The 20,360-nt window shown below is 41.1% G+C and overlaps 1 protein-coding gene across 2 annotated transcripts in view; it reads left to right on the forward strand.

Moving 5' to 3' along the window:
• The window catches only part of SYT1 (synaptotagmin I), a 135,201-nt gene extending 117,984 nt beyond the window's left edge, over positions 1 to 17,217 (forward strand). For both annotated transcript variants that reach the window (XM_010561820.1, XM_010561821.1), the window contains exons 7-8: positions 9,254 to 9,387; positions 14,092 to 17,217. In XM_010561820.1, coding sequence (XP_010560122.1) covers positions 9,254 to 9,387; positions 14,092 to 14,298 — 341 coding nt within the window. In that variant the 3' untranslated portion in view covers positions 14,299 to 17,217. The remainder of the gene's footprint in view (positions 1 to 9,253; positions 9,388 to 14,091) is intronic.
• The last annotated feature ends 3,143 nt before the right edge of the window (positions 17,218 to 20,360 follow it).

A 20,360-nucleotide genomic window follows, 5' to 3' on the forward strand; every position in this document is an offset into this window, starting at 1 on the left:
CTCGGGACAGTCATCCCAGCTAGTTAAGCCTGCAAGCACAGGAGAAACATCACCATGCAAACAGAAAATCTTGACTAACCAAAATTTGTAAATCCCCCGTGTTTCTTTCAGTCAAGTCCCCTAAAATCTTGATAGTCACACCACCAGCCAGCAACATCACCTACTGGGATTCCTAAAGCAGGTGCCTTTCCACCAGCATCCAGGATGCAGGCAAATAGCTCTATGCATTAAATATCCAGAGGAGCAGAGGCCCAAAGATGATGATCACACAGGCAAGGTGGGTGAGAGCACAGAGAGAAAGGAGACCTGACACCAGCCTTCGCTCCGCTGAATAATTGAAAGGAGCACAAAAAATAAGTTCTTCTCAGCAGAGCAGACCAAGAACCTGTTTCTCATATCTCATAGCCTTGTCTCACTCTCTCAGGAGGTGGGAAACGTAGGTTCAGATCCTTTCAGCCAATAGAGAGGTCTGAAGAACATTTCCTAAATCAGTAATTAGCAGTTTAACCTCTTGGTAATCAGCAAAAGAGGGGTGGAGACAAGAAGCCGGTGTTTAATTGCTTTATTTTGTAAAACAAAATAGATAAAGCTAAAACCCCCTAAGCTGGCACAGCTGTAGGAAAACAGTGGAGACTTGAAAAGGTGAAGTTTAATTCCTCTCCATCGTGCTTTTTGCAGGTGTGTTAGGGCAGCTCTCTACCCAGATGTCTGGCCCTTCCAAACCCCACCTGATGCTCCTCATGTGCTCCCTTTTTCAGCCCGATTTTTGAATTGTGGCCTCCGCTTGGCAGCCAGTGCCTCAGGGTGAGGTAGGGTGGTTCTGTCCCCTCTCCAGAGAGGGATACCCCTCTCTGCGTGGCCTTGTTAGATAGCCAGCCCGGATCTGGAGAACTTCAAGGCACTCACTAATAGTACGTCATTACATGTACTAATTATATGTACTCACTAATATATGTCATTATATACCCAGCTCCTGGCGTTTGGTGCTAAAACATCCTGCTTGGTCTGCTCTCTAACCTTGGGTTGTTTGGGTTTTTCTATAGTATGTGCTTTTGCTTCTCTCTCTACTCTTCTGCCAGTCATTATTCCTCAGTCTATGTGTATTCCCACCTCCCTCCTCCCCAGTTCACTTGAGGATGATATTTTGAATCTCTCTAAGCCTCTATGTATTATCTTCTGGTATTTTCAGTACCACCACCACCACCCATTTTAATAAATATAAATTTAATTAATTTTTTCTCTATATCATCAAAAGGCATTACATAAATTCAAACTCAGCAGTCTGCCAGAATTTGCTGCCTGAAGTATTGCTAGTTTGCTTTGGTTTCTGTTTGAATTCCTGTACTGGAGAGTCTGCCTGTATCAGCAGCCCCAATTAATACCTTTCCACCATTTGATGTTAATGCCACCCTCATCTTAGTTGCTATTGTATTCTTTTTATTTGTATGCGAATGTGATATTACAATATGCTTTTTTATTTCTTTATTCATTATCTAAGATTGCAGGTACCCTTCTCCAGTACATTAAGGTCTTAAAATGCCATGCTGTCTTCCCCCCCCCCCCGCAACTACATTCAAGCTTCACGAGCAGTCAGTTCTTCCCCTTTTGGTGCAAATACAGGGGAGCAAGGTTTACTGCTTTGATGCTCGTAGTTTCCATGTAATCACATTTACGAAGTGCTTGGTTGAGTTGCTTTGCTTTTCCACAAGAGTATTCTGTGTTTACCCACAGCCAAAACTCAAGGTGCGTTTTCCTGTTGGTTCAACCCACATTTGCTGCGCTTTATAATTTGCCTGTGTATAACTATGCTGAAATGAACTGCTTGGATGCAAGAGAGACAGATCAGCTGCCCTTGCTCTGGCAGTAAACTTAATCGTAAGCTCATAAGCACTAATTTGTGCTGTTTTTAAATAAGAGTTTTGGCTGCTTCTTTTTTTTTTTCGGTTTTCTGCTACTTTCCCCATCTGGCGCTGTAATGTTTGTTGTTATGTTCCAGTTGGAAGCGCTGTGGGTGGAATTGCAGACTCGAGTGCTGGCTGAATAGCCCTTAGGCCACTGTGAACGTTGCTGTTCCACTGTCAGCTCGATGTGTTCAGCAACCTCAGTTTGGGATTCTCGGGTGAGGGAATTGTTGGCTCGCTGTCGGTTTTACAGCACCTCCTTCTTCCCAAGGCTCCCTGGTTCTCTGAATTCAGCATTTTAATAGCGACTTGATGTTCATTTAACTGCACAACAGTGAAGAGTTGTTATTTTGAGACTGCTTTGCTACACTCGCGTTTTACTTTTTCTGTTATAGGCAGGCTATGATTAGTTCTTATAAATACCAACCCCTTCTTCCCCACTATAAATGGTTTATTGGACTCCATTATTCCTATGAGAATCTGTCTAATGTTATTGAACATGAAGTTACAAACGTTTTCATCTATAAATTACCCAGTCTTACAGCATCCTCTTTTAAAGGTGCTATTGGAAATATGTAATCCAAAGTCATCTAACCTGTTATAGTCTGACGTATGAGCAAGAAAGGGCTTGATGGGCCGTGTACTCTGTGTGCGCGCGTGCTGCATCTGGAGCAGTCCACCCATGGGGCATGGATAGATGTTAGCAAGCGTAGTGTTAGTCTTTTTAACTAAACTGTTTGTGGCTATGAGGGCTACTTTGGCAGCCCACCTGGGCTGCTTGTAATTTCTCAACTCCATTTGTGGCCAGTATGCTACTGGGTGGTGTTGGGAGAATCTCCCAGGCACACCGCTCAATCCTCAGCCCGCTTATTAAAGTGATTTTAAAAAGTGTTTTGCCAGGGTCAGGACTGGCATAGACACTACGCAGGAATCTACAGCAAATACTTTTGCTACTCACCTTTCCCTTGTGTATTGATCAAGTACAGGCTACAGCTAAAGATTTGGCCCATAACATCAAGTAATCCCAGTGGGGTGATGGGAACTGTGATGAGGTCCTAGGTACGAGCTAAATATGAACATTAGCTGAGGACTGGACATTATGTAGCAAATAAACTTTTTTTAAAAAAAAACCAACAATCCTGTTTTCAAGGAAATGTGTTAAGAATAAACCCACAAACCCTGTATCTTATGCCAAGAGAATTGTTTCTAATGAGAATGCTTTCCAGTATTTCCCTTGAGACATCAGCTGCTCCTTAAAAATAATGTTCCAACTTTAATTTGCTCATTTGTGGAGGAAGGTAGAAGGCCCAACAGCTTGTGTCAATGAATATAAACTATAACTTTTATGCAATCTAGAATGTACCATAACATTTGTACTCCTTCTTAGTAATTGTACCTTATATTGTTTCTTTCCCAGATAACACATTTTCCCCCTCTGGCTTTCCTTCCCATTCGACGCTTTCCATTCATCTGAAAAATACTAGTTTAGACAATCCAGGCACAATATCACTCTAAACTCATTATTTCAGAGACTTTAATTATCCCCTCTCATCCATACATGAATAAACAGAAGAAAAAAAGTCAGGGCAAATTACCCATGGCCTGGACGCCACAGGCATCGTGTGAATCATCCCTCTCTCGGGAGAGAAGGGTTTATATGCCCACGGAGGGAGCATGTCCCATGATCCTTGGGAAAAATCAGCAAATCTGTGGGAACTCCCAGGAAAGTTCATCCTGTTTTGCTCGGCTCTCGGAGCCCTGCTGCTTTCCATAGCACAGCTCTGGCAGCCGCTGCCGTTGCTTTCCGAAGGCAGAATCAAGCATGCAGGTATTGCTGATGCTGTCACCCTTCACCCCTGGTACAGTCTCTATAGAAAATAAAGTTGTTTGCTGTATAGAATTGCTGTTCTCCCTGCTGCCTGCTCCCACAAGCCAAAAAAGCTTCATCTGAAGGGTGTTTGCACAGAATAGGAACAGGTTAAGGGTGTAATATTGAATTTAGCACTGCTCCAGCTCTGGTCTAAGGCTCTGGCTTGGCCTTCCCTCTGCTTTCCACCCCGCTGCGCTGTTGCAGGATGAGAGTGATTATGGCTCTTTAGCATGGAACTAACGATCCACCCTGCAAGTCACCTCTGTCCTAACCGCGTTTGCAGAGCCATTTATAAGGCTGCATTTCCAAACCTGGTTTTCTTTACTTCTTGGATCAATCTCCAAGTCTTTCAGGAATTCGTTCTGCTTCCTAGAATGGAAACTCTACTGTCTGCTGACACCTTTGCTCTAAATGTCAGTGATGTGTGCTTTGGCATGGCTTTGGCATAAGTTTTCTTCTGATGGGGAAAAACGTGCTAATTAGCACCCAGTTATCCCGAACGTTTTGAAGACAAAAATACAGCTGGAGGCAATTCTGGCACCGTATTTCTTCTTGGTTTCTACATTTTAGTTGAGAACGCCTTATTACAGTGTTTTGTCATATGAAACTTTATTCAGCTGTATCTACGACTAGTTTGTTCTGGCTCAATTTTTTTCCTATTAATCGTGTCAGGCTTACTCGAGGCTCGTAGAGGGTTTTCTCTGATCCCCCCTGCACAGAGCTCTGTGGGATTTTTTCTTTAAACTGTTAGACTCCCCTTCGCACACAGGCTCAGGACTGTAACTGCATACCCGATCAATTCCAGAGTTATCCCTGTAGCATTTTTCAAATTTGTCAACCTTCTAGGTGCTTTCTTTTCATATTTTGATTAGATTACAGAAGGCTTAAAAATATTTAACAAAGATGGGCACCATCCTTATGTTTGCATTCAGAATAAACCCTTGTAGTAAAACCATCCCAAGCTGAGTACATTGTTGACACTTTTCTGCTGCATACAATTGGAAATTTGTGTGCTGAATTCTCTCCTACCTAGGTGGAAAATGGGTTTTCATTAACTACTGATTCCTATAACAAATTTTTCATCTTAAAATGCACTGACAAGCAGTCATTCTCAAGTTCCACCTTTTCCTCAGATAGTCATTAGCCACAGTTTTCTTCTTTTGAGTTGGGGGGGGGGGTCTGCTCTAAAGTTTGCTTTTGTAAAACCTCTAATAATGAAGTGCATCTTGTCTACAACATGATGATGATGAACTAGTCATTATTTGAAGAGACTTGTAATTGTATATATATGCCTCATGGTCCAAATGACTCCAGAAGTCTTCACCTGATATTACATACCATTTCAATTACCTTTTAAATAATGTATTGGCATCTTACTGCAAACTTAAGGAAAATAAAATGTGTCAGCTGGTCCCCCAGTGCTTTAGAAGCTGTTCAGCCAGCCTCCCTTGAGATGTTGTTGTAAAATCTACAATGCGCAATTAGTTATGAATTTTACATCTTTTTAGCATTCATGGGTATACTGTTAATGAGGGAATAAATAGCAGAATTTTATTTAATCCTACACATTGCTTAACATGAATTATTAAGCAAGGGACACACAGCCATTCTGTCCCTTTGGCAGAGGGACATCTGTAGTGCTCTGGATGCAACATGCCTTCTTCCAGATAGATGGGTAAGGTCCATCCAGAGATACCTGTGGATGTAATGGGGATCTAAATACCTGTTTCTTGAAAGGAATAAAACCAGAGGAAAAACCAGAGTGATGTTCACCTCTTCTAACCTGAAATTTCTTCAGTGTAACTGTTTACATGAAAGCGAATAGGCTGTCTTGTATCAGTGGAGAGAAATAAATATTTGGGGGTGCAATTTATTTGACTGAAGACAGATATTTACTCTGGAATGAAATAACTATCCAGAGTACATAAAGAAAAATGCTTATTTATTTTCATTGGTGTCAGATGTAGACATTTCTACTTGGTGAAAAGAATTCTGCCCTTTATGCCCAGGCTATGCACTTAACAGATAATTTATCATTGCTGGGCTGTAATATCAGTTCTGTCATCCTTACTAGTCTCACTTATTCAGTGAGACTATTTACATATTAAAGTATTACTCAGCATGAGTAATGGTGCCAGCACTGAGGTTATGTTGCAAATAGAAGAGATGTTTCTATTAGCACTAAACCTTATCTCAGGAAAATCACTGGAGACTGGCGCTTCCCAGAGGTTCCGCTTTCTTTTGATTATCCTCCCTTCTTCCAATAATTGGCTCCAAGCAGTTCAGCTTCTGTTATTTGGTGGAAGAGAATCTGTCTTTTTCTGAGATTTATTCATGAAGCTGTAAGAAAGACTGAGCTTAGGTGTCAGGTTGTCCGTGTAGATCGCAAGCAAATAGCTTACTGGAGAGTTGAGGGAGTTAGGGATAATGTCGTGGGAGATGGGAGAGAGTAACTGGAGATAATGCAGTGGTGGGGAGGGGCTCATATGAGACACAGAAGAATGAAGAGAGGGGAGAACTAGGTAAGACCAGGATACTTTAAGAAATAGGAAGTGGATGTACAATCTAATGAGGAGAAACTCAGTTTAAAATCTCTAATGGCCCATCCACTTACTTGAGCTGGACACCCCGTTCTGATTTGAAATGTTTACGTGATGAGTAAACTTATTTAATACTTCCCTCTGAAGCTAGAAGAGAAGGAACATGATTTCAGTTAGGTGACGTTCGATTTGTATTTGGATTAGCATGACAATTTTACCCTCGGATGAAAAAAAGGGGATATTGCATCACTTGTTATGCCCCCTTCTGTGCCCCATTTGGGACCTCTGCCACTGACAGTTCTGTGCTACAGTGGCAATCTGCTACCACTTGCATCTTTCCTACTAAACAACTGGCATTTGACTGAGCCTAACTCAAATCCCCAGACAAACAGAAGCAGCTGATTAGGACACGAAAAAGAAACCACAGAAACGTAGCTTTTGGGCCTTGTCCCATGGCCGTGAGTTATCTGGGGTCAGATTTTGCTCTAATAGTAGCACGAAGATAGAAAATCTAGAAAGTCAATAGAAGCAAATCATTTAATGTGGATGTACATGTAGACCCCGAGCATTCACATACTCTTGAATTCTCGGTTTAAAATATTTTTCTCCAAAATACAGAATGTTTATCAAGATAGGAATATATCTGCATCACTATTTAAATCATTACTGTACAGTTCCTTATGGGCATATGAATAATCATCAAATCTGTGTATATTGTCCACGCACAAGCACAGGTCAGTAATGGATTGGCTTATATCGGCTGCATTTATTCTAATCGAATTCTTCAGTTCTAATCCCCTTAATAATAATGTATTACTGTACTCTTTAGCCTCCCAGTTCACTGTAGTTACTCAAATTACAGTTTAACACATTTTTATCTCATTTCCATATCTTAACACTTTACCATTGGCTCCTTGACTACTGAACTTTCTTACTGTATATTAGCTATACCTAAGATGTCATTTTCATGTTAAAACATTTGTGCATTCAGCATGGAATCTCAGCAAAAGTAAGGAGGTAGATCAGCTTTTCTCAAGTATCAGCTAATGTTGAACGCGTCCAGATTTGCCTGTTTTCTACCTTCAAAACACTGTATGCAGTGATGCGGAACTCGGTATTCAAAAAGAAATAGACCTCTGTTGGCTTTTTGCTAGCATTTCTGCTCTTCACATGATACTCCTTAATTCATGCATTGTGCAGCCAAAAGGAACCCTTGCAATCCCCTGTCTAGCCTCGAGCGTAAACCTACCCAGATTTAATTTCTATTTGAACTTGAGCCTTCTGAGGGAGAAGGAATCTTAACCCTCTGTAATAGAGAGTTCACCACAAACACTGAGAAGCTATTCCAGCTGTTTTACTACTGAAGTACATGCCTGTTTCTAAGTTAGAATTTATCTAGTTTCTTCTCACAGCCATTGGATCTTATTATACCCTTGTCTGCTGGCTTGAAGCATCTACTACCAAAATTATGCTCCCTTCAGAGGTACTGTAGAGCGTGATCAAGTCACTCCAGTAACTTAACTGTCCCAAATGCCTAGGGCTTCCACAGGCAGGCATATTTTGACTGTAGCAGAATGCAATTACTCTTCTCAGACATTCTGAACATTCTGAATTTCATTGCAGAGTCATAAAGCGTGGTTTGCTCGTAGTGATAATATTTAATTTCAGTGTTCATTCTTCTTCTGTAGCACCACCCTTTTCTCAGGAGAGAAAGGAGAAGCCCTTTCCTTTGATAGTCTGCATTCAGGCTCTCTTAATTCATGCCACAGATGACTTGTGGCTGGCTGGCGCTTTGTACAGCTCCTGCCAGCTCACTAGAGGGAAGGCTTGCCTTGACCTGCATCACAGTTCAGCTGCCTAAAGCCAAGAGAGGTACCTACCCGAATTTTAGTGACAGTACCATATAGGTTGTTGAAAAGGATGAGCTTGAGACACTTCAAATGGTGCTTCATGGTAGGTCTAAAAAGAAAAATAACTGAGGCCGGTGTAGGTACTGCTAGTTAACACCACCATGGAAGAACTGCTAGTTCATTCTCTAAACGGGAACATGGCTCTTGTAACAGGTTAAGGACTGACAATGCTGTTCTTTTAAGCAGGCAAAATTTCCATTGAAAGTGTAACCACTGAGATACCGCTTCATGGCAGTAACGTCCATGAGAGTTTTGCTTGCGTGAGGAATGCCTGATTAGGTGCCAAATCATTTCTGTTACTTCACCACCAGAAGTTGTACAAAATAGCAACGGGAATTCAGTAGAGAATGGCAAAACCAATTCATAATTTATACCGATAGATACCGTGGCCTGCACCGTACTCTGGCTGCATGTAGCACTAAGGTAGAGGACTGGTATTTAAGGAGCAAAGCCTCTCCCTGCCATGCCGCCTGGCCGTACACCAGACGCACGGACGCCGCGCTGCGGCAGTCGCAGCCTGCCGGGGAGGTCGGAGGACAGAGAAACCGTGGTGCCGCTCCTGCCCAAGGAAAAGGAACGATGTGAAGAGTTGCCGGGCGGTTGCAGAGCAGCCGGCCACCCGAGTCCTGTGCCGCCGTGGTGCGTTTGGCAGTGCCCTGGCTCTTGGGAAAACCACCCCATAGCCCTGTTGCTAAGAAACGTTTGCAGTATATAAATAATGTTAAAGAAAAAACATCTCCAGGTTGATTAATGAGCTACGGAACACAGTTAGGTGGGAATTTAGCCCTCCTTCATGATGTGAAGGAGATAATGTAAAAATGTTTTGTACCTTTTTCCATCAGCAACACTTTGCAATTGTATGGGAGTTTTTCTATAGTGGAAATTAGGACTTTGTTTAAATACAAGCTGTTTGTTGCTAAAGGTTTTTTCTTTTTTTTTTTTTTCATCACCTCTTAAATGTGTGGGATTAAAATCTGTAGAAAACACACTGAGCTGCCCTTCTTAGCTCCACTTCTTCTCTTGATTACTTAGATCCCTATGTGAAGATCCATCTGATGCAGAACGGTAAGAGGCTGAAGAAGAAAAAGACTACGATTAAAAAGAACACTCTGAATCCCTACTACAACGAGTCTTTCAGCTTTGAAGTACCATTCGAGCAAATTCAGGTAATGTCAAACAGTGTTTTGTCTTCCCTCCGCATTCCATCTCTCAGCCCTTATAAATATTTAACAGGAATCTTGTTAATTATCACATGTGCGTGCCTTCATTAGCACCTAGGTGCCAGCCCTGTGCCACATTAGATGAGTGTGACTGCTTCAAGAGGGAAATGATAAAAAGCACAGTACTTATGAAGCTTTGATTCATCAGTGAGAAATGGATAACTGACATTTTCTGTTAACAGAAATGGATTCTGGAAAAAAAAAAATCCACAGGGAGATAGCAAAGGAATGTGCCAGCAAAAAAGTATAGGGATAAAAGAAAAGGCTTATATAGCAATTTTCTCCAAATTATTTGAAATAATAAATTGGCATCATCAGTTAAATTTGTGTTCCCTATGCATTTATCAGTCCTGTTTGTTAAAAGCACTGCAGCATCCCTCTTAAGTAAAATGCAAAATTCAGTCACAACTTTTTTTCAGTTATTAACCACACCATGAAAACTTTTTCAGTGATTCCTACATCCCTTAGGAAAAAAGATACTTGAGAATCTCAGGGGTCAGTACTGCAGTACCTGTTCTCTTGGCACCTCAGGGGAGCTCCAGCCGTTGTTCAGGTGCTGTTACTGGAGAGTTCAGTGCCTAAAATTAGGGGCCTCAGAAGTCAGCATAGTGAGCTGGAAGTCACCTACTTTAGCAGTGGGAAATACCAGGACAAGGCATCGGGTCATTTTTTTCAGGGACTCAGTTACCTGCCTTGGGGCTACTGGGAGGCAAATCATTTCTCGCTCATGAGAGCGGGATTTAACTTCTTCTGATGTTAAGTAGCCTGTTCTCTCAAGAGATAGGCTCTTCTTAACCGTCTCAGGAGGCGTGTGGGAAACCCGCATCCAATTCACTCTCCTGACCAAGTGAATTTAAACTTGTATCTTCAATGTCGTAAGCAAGTACTCATCACCTGTGCCCATGCCTTGTTTTGGGAGTGCAACACTCATTTCTGTACAAGTATATAGTTGGCCACAGATGGTAGATCATGTGTTAGTTGGGTGGCTCACTTGGGGAGACTTTGGTCTCTGGTCTGATCTAGGTAATGTAAACCACATAAAGGTCAGTCGGTACAGGCCTCCTCCACTTTTTAAACCCTTAACCATTAGTGTTAAACTATTTCATCGTTTTGCTCACTTGTTAGAGCATTCGTTGGCAGGGAAGATGTATTGGTTTAAATATCCTCAGAAGAGAAAAGAACTGCATGCTGGCTTCCCAGCCACCCATGGAGCCTGGGGACCGTGGAGGTATTAAGCAAGACAACAGCTTTTCTGGGTGGAGCCGAGCGCGGAAGGTGTACTTTCAGGGCCTCCCAGTTTGAATGACCATAATTAAGATAGTCTGGGAATACATCCTTTTGTGGCTTGTGTGAGAGGTCTAGGTATGAGTTAGGTGGCCTGGGCCAAACTGCGAGCCCCCTCTTGATGAGACGAGAGCATGCTGTGGGTTTTGAGACTCTATCATGGATTTTGATAGCAACTGTACTGGAGAGAAGCCCAGGAGCCAAGGCCTCTACGTTTCAACTAAAGCTGGGTGCTTGGTTTTTATTGACTTGGTACCGATAAAGATGATGAAACTAGACAAGGTGAGGCGGTAGGAACAGTGACTTGGATGCACGACTAGCCTCTTTAGAGTTTCTTCGTGTCCCACAGCATGTACAGGTGTCTATGGACTGTAGGAATCAAAAAGTGGGAAATCCAATGGGGCCCAATTCCTGTTGATTTTAATGAAAGCTGGTCTGTGTGCTTGTGAACGATCTCATAACAAGCATCAAAGACCCAGAGGCAAAAAAAAGATGAATCAAATTGAGCCTCCCTGGCAATTTAGGCAACAAATGTCTTGATTTCCAAATAGGGACAGGACTGCGGAACTGGAATGGCCACGTCCAAGTTATCAGGTCCGAGTTTTGGCGTGGTTAGCTGCATTCTGTAGGTACCTGGCTATTTTGCCTTCTAATCCTAAGTCAGTTTTGTAAGGTGGATATACGGCCTTTAAAACGCACTGTGGTTTAGATGCTTAAATTTTTGCCCTTTTTTTTTGGGGGGGGGATAAGTTTATTAGAATGACTTTATAGCTATTTACTTCAGTATATAGCCTCAATTTAAAATCTGTAATTATGGACTTTGGTCATACGCCAATGTATTTTAGAGTTGGTATAAAGGACTATATTTAGAAGTTATTTCACTATGGCTACTGAAGTGATTTCATCATTAGAAAAACACATTTTAAATGTTATTTAGACTTAATATGGTAAGAATCACTGTGACTTTTGGGTAATTCATGTAAAAGTCATTAAGCAAACTTTGACAGTCAAATAGAAAATAATGGTTATACAAGTTTCTTGATTGTTGGAGAGTGAAGACAAGAGAGCTCATGGAGGGAAAGCAGCTCAATAGCAGTACAGCTATGGAATTTAAAATGGGCCAAACATTAACATTTTCAACTGTTTAGTAGTGACTGTGGATTCTGGCTCTGAAGGGAAAGTAAGTGATGTCTTCAAGGGTAGTGGGAGAGCACCAGTGGGAAGTCAAATCCTGTTCCTGCAGGCAGATCGAGCACATGTTTTGCCACGTGCAAGACAGACTGCCTCCGTAGGTAGCAAGGTCTCCAGGCCCTTGCAGTCCAAAGAACGCCTCATCACACCCAGGAAACTGCTAATCCAAGTGTTTATTAGCAGAGGTGGTGCCTTCTACTAGCACCTCTTGGATTTTGCAGTGCAGCTGTTCCTTTAATACATGGTACAAAGGCAAAGAGATGCTCACATTTCTCTGTAGGTTTAAGCCAGAGACCACGAGGTGAAAATCATCTTAATCATCTCAGCTAGCTGTTCTTACATCTTTATAGAGCAAGGAAAAGGGGCTTTTTGTTTACAGTACTCACTGTTGTCTTATGATTAATAATAAAAAAAAAATTCAATAGTAACTAGCCCCCAAGCTTCTAGATAGAGCAGGCAACTTTTTTTGTACCGTAAAATAATAGTCTCATGCTTACTTTTTAGACCTGTGATTGTACCATACATCTAAAATATAAATGTTCATTTGGGGAGGTACCATCAACATTAAAAGTGAGTGTATTGCAAACAGCAACACTGAAACATCATTTTGGCATCTAGAAATACTTGCTTCAGGATATTGCCTTTTATTGTGAGTGCTCTGGGGAGATGATGTACACTTTTGTCATCAGCAACTATATAAATACTTTAGTGCCTGTTGGAATCATCTCTTTCTCTGGCTCAGTGAATTGTACAATCTTGTAGGGGAATGGACTCTATAAAATAGACCTCATGAGCCTGGTCTTGCAGATATGCTTGAAAGAGTCAGTTACTTTTAAAAGATAATCTTATTACTAGCACTGAAATTAATCATTCTAGTAAGAAATCTAGATCGTACATATATTTAAAGCCTTAAATTTTAAAACCTGGTGCTTGAGAATGAAAGGTTTTTCTGGAAGAAATTTGTTTCAGGGAATTTCTTCCTCCAACTCAGGAAACTCAGACTGTAATAAGGAGCTGTGTCCAGTTATCATGGGAAAGAAAGGAATTAGGGAAAGAACTATATGTTCATCTTTAAAAATAAAGCTCCCTAAGGAGAAGTGTTTACAAATTTAGTAAAATCGGCCCAAGGCTGTTAACGTCTTAGGTGCTATTGGGGAAGAACACCACTTGACTGAAGGAATAGCTGTTTGTGCTCTTTCAACAAATATTAATGACCTGAAGGAGAGGAATGCGTGCATGTGCACGCAAATGCATACACAAATGCCTGGCTTGAACATCACCTCCCAGTGTGCCCCAGTCTAAGTGAATGGAAAATTGTCTATGAGCTGTGACAGATGGGCTTGCACAGATTTTGTGGGAATAGTTTAACCCCGTTTGCCAGAGGTCACTGTTCCTACGGCAGAAGTGGCACTCCAACGCCGCTGCATCAGAGCCCCGAGACACCGGGGTTTATATTTCTTTCCAACCCCCCGAGCATGCAGCCTGTTTTCTAGACTCCTTTATAAATACATAGAATTTACGCAGTATACACACATACTTACACGTGTGCACACGCACACACAGAGGCGAGTACGTGTGTGTGTCTATGTCTATAGTAACCAAAAGGGCTATCTTCTGAACTTACCTGAAAATAACTGATTAGCATGCAGGATGGATGGGCAAGATTTATTTAGAAGCAGAAAAGCGATTAACAGAATAGAGTATGACATTGCAAATGTTAACTTGGGGTAGAGCTGTTTCTGAATTTTAACTGCTAACATATTTACTTAAACAATAATGATGTGTTAAATTGCACTACTTTTAAATTAGCTTAAGATCTCCCTTTTAGCCCTACAGCCTTCCAGCAGTCTAAGTCTTCAATAACAACAACCAAAAAATCCATACGTTGTTATCCGTTAAAGGAAAAAAATCAACCTCAATTCCCACGTGAAGCTTTTCGATGCAAGGGGGCAAGTTTCAAGTTAACAGGGAGGCTGTGAACTTAATTTTATTTGGGAATCTCACAGGAAGCAAAGACAACAGTTTGAATTTGGTGCTCGCTGGGGAAACCTGCTCCGGCTGTCACAGACTTACCCCCTTCGTGGAGTGTCCGTTGTTGTTTTCTGTCCCAAGATTCATCCCTGCCCGCCTTCCCCTCGCCGTCACGCTCACTGGTCTTTCTCTCTCTCGTTGTAGAAAGTGCAAATTGTTGTGACTGTTTTGGACTATGACAAGATTGGCAAGAACGATGCCATCGGGAAAGTCTTTGTGGGCTACAACAGCACCGGAGCGGAGCTGCGGCATTGGTCAGACATGTTGGCCAACCCTCGGCGGCCCATTGCACAGTGGCACACCTTACAGCCCGAGGAGGAGGTAGATGCCATGCTGGCAGTCAAGAAGTAAATTAAATTAAATTAAATTATGAAGAAGAAAAAAAGAAGAAGCCTTTCTGCATTTGCCCACATAGTGCTCTTTAGCCAGTATCTGTAAATACCTCAGTAATATGGGTCCTTTCATTTCCAGCCATGTGGTCCTGACACAGATCAGTTGTACTTTTAAATTCCTGTTTTAATTTGCACAAATTTAAATGTAGAGAGCCCTCTAAAGGCGCTTCATTTCACCACTGCCCCCCCAGATCTACTCTTCTTTTAAGCAATATGATGTGTAGATAGAGCATGACAGAAATTATTTATTGTATCACACAGTTGTATATATACACCAGTATGCTGAGAATTTATTTCTAGTTTGTGTATTTGTATGTTGTAAGCGTTTCCTAATCTGTGTATATCTAGATGTTTTTAATAAGATGTTCTATTTTAAATTATGTAAATTGACTGAGATATAGGAGAGCTGATAATATATTATAGGGTAACTATTGTACCGTCTGCATTCCAGAAAAAAAATTCCAACTTGTAAGGCACTAGTAGTGTTACACTGACATCTTAAAGGACAACTTAAATCTGAGCTTTCAACTGGACCATCCTAATAACACGCTACGCGTCCACAGTGAATCTTGGAGGGGCAAATCCAATTGGGTAGACTTCTTTCACAGGCAACTTAGCATGATCTGAGCAGCTCCGTGGCTGACCTCAAGGAGATGTAGCCAGAAGCCAGGATATAATTTTTTTGTATATATTCCAAAGCAAACACGTAACAGACTGAAATGGCTTTAGATTGAAAGTTGAGGAAGCAGTTCCATAGGAGGCAACGATTTCATCGAACATACAAAGTAAGACCATTGCAGAGGTTGTGCAGGGAGGGGGGGGCAGGGAGGGGGGAAGACGCAGCAGTAGTGAAATGCTGCCACAAAAACAAGAGTAGCTCTCCATTATCACCTTTATACAAAATTTGCATACTGTGAATTCCATCCACGATTTCACATTATAATGAGTTTGCACATTAGACTTTGTAACAAAATATTTTATTATACTAACTCAGATTAGAAGGAATGCAGAATATTTTTTAGACACAGCCGTGTGAGTTTATTATATGAAATAGTTTCATGGTAAACAGACAGTATTGTAATCCCATCAGAAGATGACAAAATTTAGCCATAGTTCTAAATGCACTTCAAAGTAAGCCAAAAGAGAACAGCTAGTGACCTTTTATATACTATTTATACTTAAGTTTTAATTTGTCCTTTAAAAAAAAAGTGAAAACAAAGAACAAGTTCTAGAAAACTGAAGCAACCTCTTCTGTATACTAGATGCTCGTTTCAGGAGGAGTTTTTAAATGTTTTCAATGTTATTATGTAGTAAATGGCACTATTATGAAGCTACTAGTCATTCCATAAGAGTCTTGAAAGACTGCTCTGTGTATCACTGTGACTGCCGTGTGTGCTTAGAAATGTAGTTTTCTCAGTGGATAGCAATCAATTTATTCCGTAGTGATATTGTAATAATACTGCCATTCCCTTCTACTGCACTGCCGAAGGAACGCATAGCACAAGCAGTTCTAGTTATTACGGACCAATTTAGAACTGGAGAGCTATGCCGGGGACAAGGATGCTCTATTGAATGGGTTGACCACGCAGCATTTTGTCAAGCCCTGTGCAATACTCTACATTTCCAACCTCCCTCGCCCCCCGCCACTTTACTGTAGATAGTCATCTTACAGCTAGCCAGCATGTCATCTCAGCTTGTACCATCTCATCAAGTCATTTAGGGCATCACTTCTATCTCGTGTACTGTCCTTTGAGGCCCCTCACTTATCTTTCCAAGCTGTGAATATATTTATAATGCTTCAAAGAGTCCATTATTTTCAGCAATGCAAACTACCCCAAAAATGTGGAAACGCTACACCTTTTGGAGGGAGGCATGAGAATTAACCATTAACGTTCTTACTAATTGTATCTTAACAGAAGTTACTGAAAACAAAGAACAAAGACGAATGTAATCAGGCAACTGTGTACTGAAAACTGAATTCCACAGCTCCCTCAAGGCTCTGCTGCTGGCAGAGGCGTGACAGTCTGAAAGGTCAGTGCTGTGATGGCCAAGCACCAATGTTTTCAGTACACTGAGGGTAAAAGAAGCAGCAAAGAAGTGGAAGGAGAATAAAAGGCTGGATCTCTCCCCCCCCTCCAAAAGTGAGACTAGCAAGACCCATTTTCTTTGTTTTTTACATGAAACACGGAAAAAACACAAGCGAGACATTTTCTGATAGAAACAGGCGCATACATGCAAAGCATCAAGCTGGAATACTTTAAAATCTTAACCTTAAGGACCAAACCCCACCAAAGAGAAGAAGTAGACAGTCAGCTTTCCAGCGTTAAGAGCTTCATGGTCTCCAACTTTCAGTTGTTCATTCAGGATAGCCGCAGGTTCAAACAACTGCCAGGACTGACTCATTGTGTTAAGGTATTCTTAATGCTTTCTCTTCCTACACTGCCAGACTGAACACGTCACCATAGAACTGGTTTGTAAGGTACAATGATTCTCAAGAGACTGAACCTGCCGTGTGACCAAGATGACATTTTCATCCTCAAAGAAGCCACATGTACCTTTCTGACAAAGCTGTGTGAAGTATTAGAATCTGATGCTGTAGAAAGATCCTAGTTGCCTTTGTGTATATTTACTGCCTGCTTGAGTGTTTCTCTGTGTGGGTTTTCTCTGTATCTTGTAGAAATGTTTGGGGTGTTTTATCCTGCCATATCGCTCGTGGCCCGCGAGCTGACAACTTTAGCCGTATTTTACCTTCATTTTTGATGAGGTGGTTTATATTTTGTTTCACTTTGTGTAGTGACTTCCCACAGTAGAGTTTTCCAATTGTCGTTAACATACATATTACACAGATATTCAATAAAAATGTTTTATTTCCTGTTGATGTTCTAGTGTTTCTCTTTTGATCTAAAATTTTGAAGACATTTCACTCTAGGACTTCAGCACAATCATAAACTTTGAAGTATCATCACAAGTGTAATAGCTCAGCACTTTTCGAGGGGCTGTGAAAAGCTGCTTTCATCAGTGTGGTGTGCTTTAAGGTGGTCACAGCCAGCAGTGCTCCAGTACATGAATTCTCCACCTCTATTGCAGAGTAAGAACTATTACCTTGTTTTCCCAAGAGCCTGATTTTTCACCTCCAAAAACATCACTCTCTATCAAAACATGGACTAGTTTCTACACCACGACAAAAAACCACAAGTAGTTACCTACACACCAGTACTCTTCAAGCCAATTGTGTTAGAGCTATGATTGAAGTTTTCTTCTGGAGAGAGATGGTGTATTTTTAACCTACGTTCAAGAACTACTTCTAAGCTGGCCAGAAAAATCAAGCCTCATGTGAACTAAATCATTAAATAAAAGCTTAAACTGTATAAGAGGCAGAGGGAGGAGGTATGGGAGGACGTGAATCCACAAACAAAAAATGATTGAAAACATTGTGCTATGAAACATTTTAAGTTCCTGAGTCTATGAAAAGAAACAGCTTAAGAAAAAAAAAAAAAAAAAACAACCAAAAAAACAACAAAAAACTCGCCCAAAAACCCCAAACCTGTAGCCATGTTTGTTTTTTATATGACCATTTTCCACAGCAATCCCCCCGCCCCCTTGCTTTTTCCCCAGTCTCAAGAGAAATACGCCCATTCCTTTCAGGAACCACACTGATACGCACCAGTTTAACCACAGCCGTTGTTAAACGAGGCCTTACTACGAGTTAGAGCTCATTGTAAATATTTTCAGGGTTGACCCTTTTCCCTATTCCCACTGCTCAGAAAGCGCCCTATTTTTATTTTTTTTTCATCATCTAGTGTCAATGAGCACCAAATGGACTGATGCCACTCTCGGCGAGCGAGAGCAGGCCAACATCTCCTGGCGATTTGGAGAGCAGTTACTCTTCCAAAACTGTGAATGACTAGAGTCTGTGTCTGCAGCTTTACCGATCTGCTGTGAGGTGATGCCTGCTTGGTGTGCGGGAGCTGAGGTAACACTCCCGTGGTGCAGTGTGGTTCCCCATAGATAAAGGCAGGTGCCACATCATGGAGGTATGAGATGCTGCTGCTCCCTTCTTTGCCATCTAAGCTGTTGCATCATCAGACCAAGCACATACATACTTCCCTCAGAGAAGCAGTTTGCTTCAGAGCAGACCCAAATCTATCAAAGAAGTCAATAAATAAAAATACTTTGATCCAGGTTCTATATGCGCTGGCCATTTTTGCAGATCTTGAGCATACCACAGTGACATCTTTGTCAATATCAAAACCAGTTCTTCCAACAAGGCTAATCAGTTAAAGCCAGTCGTTACAACTAATGTTAGGAAAAATGCTTCACATCATAATAGCTGTTATACTAAGTGGGAAAAGCAGCAAAAATTACCGATTTTATTCAGCTCATGTAACCTCTAATCAACTGTCAAGAAAAACATTCTTCCCAACTGACAGACTGTTACCAAAGCAAAGGATCTACATCTCTCGATCACTTTTCACATCATGAGTCAATGAAAGTTAATTGCCTGTTAGTTATGCAAAGCAAGAATTAGAACATTATATTTCCTGATTACTCTAACACTCAATTCCCTTATTTATTTATGCATTAGCATTTTACTCCAGGCTACCAGTTCAGTTTCTTATATACATACTGACCTGCTTTTCAGAACACAACATCTACCAAATTCACGCAGCCCCTACTTTCAGTGTCAGTTCAGACACTGTTCATCCAGGCATTAAAGAAAGTCTGGAAAAGGGTTTTTCTATACATACCACAAGAACTTTTACCCAGTCTTAGTTACATTTACCTTATATGCAGTAAATCTTTTTATATTCAATATAGCGAATACTTCTTTTAACATTGCACCAGAAAGCAGTTCCAAAAGCATGTGACAAACCAGTACAGGGAAGACTTTATGTAGTACTTTGTGACTGACACCTGCAGCAACATTTTCAGACACAAGAACTGTACGAAGAGAGTTATTTCAAGATTATGCTGTATTCGACATGAAAAAAATGAAGTTCTACAAACAAATTATCTAGACGTCCTTAATGGAGCTTATTAAGAGGCCAAATAGGTTGGGGAAGTGAAGACAGTTCTTCCAGGCTTTTGGGGTAAAGATGGAGAGAGCAGGTAGTACAGTCTTTTTGTTCAGTGCCGGCACTGTGCAGTATACTGAGATTTTGAACAGCCATTTAGACCAAAAAAGCCCAAACCAACAGTTTCATCTTCTGACAGAACCAGTCCTATCAGTTTGACAGCTCACATTTAATTTCAGTCAACCATTTCATATCCTTGTACACTCTCTTATTACTTACAACAAGGAAAGCACACAGTAGGCGATGCACTGATGTTACACACCAAATAGAGCCGACATCAGTTTTTCTCCTAAACAAAAGACCAATGCACAGAAGTGGCAAAATATTCTCTGCTCCGCTAATCAAGATTATCCCACAACCCTACACAAACCTCCCTAATTTTGCTCACATCCTCCCAGAGCCCAGGAAATCTCCTCTCCTTGTATTTATTGTATTCACATCCGTGTACCTTAGTCTAGAAGATTTCATTACTCTTTTCTAAGAAGCAGCAGCACCCACTGGCACCAAGAGGTGGTTCCAAAACCCTGACATGGATCTGTCATTGAAGAGCTCCAGATCAGGCTCAGGCTGTATTTGTCTTCTCCCTCGGACCATCCGTCACAAGGAGGAGGATTTCTGGCTGTAAATCCTGATTGAAAGCCTGACAGGTTGGAACCTGGAATACAACACTGAAGTCAATTATTTCACACTTAGTCAGAAACATTATCATCCACTCGTTCTGGTGAAAGATAGACGCTGAGGCTCAGTAATTTGCATCCCGCTCACGATGGGTTTTTTCTTCATGAAATTGGCAATATTATTAAACCAATTTTTTTTTTGAGATATAGTTTCTGTAACATTCACAGAGTCAAAGCAGTTTTCATATATTTTCTTTCAAATACAAGGTTGCTTCTATTGTTTAACTCAGTTAAGAATCTGTAAGCCAACTCTTCAAAGTTAATAAGTG

Source organism: Haliaeetus leucocephalus, unplaced genomic scaffold (genome assembly GCF_000737465.1).
Source record: "Haliaeetus leucocephalus isolate CR32 unplaced genomic scaffold, Haliaeetus_leucocephalus-4.0 Scaffold151, whole genome shotgun sequence".
Lineage (NCBI taxonomy): Eukaryota > Metazoa > Chordata > Aves > Accipitriformes > Accipitridae > Haliaeetus > Haliaeetus leucocephalus.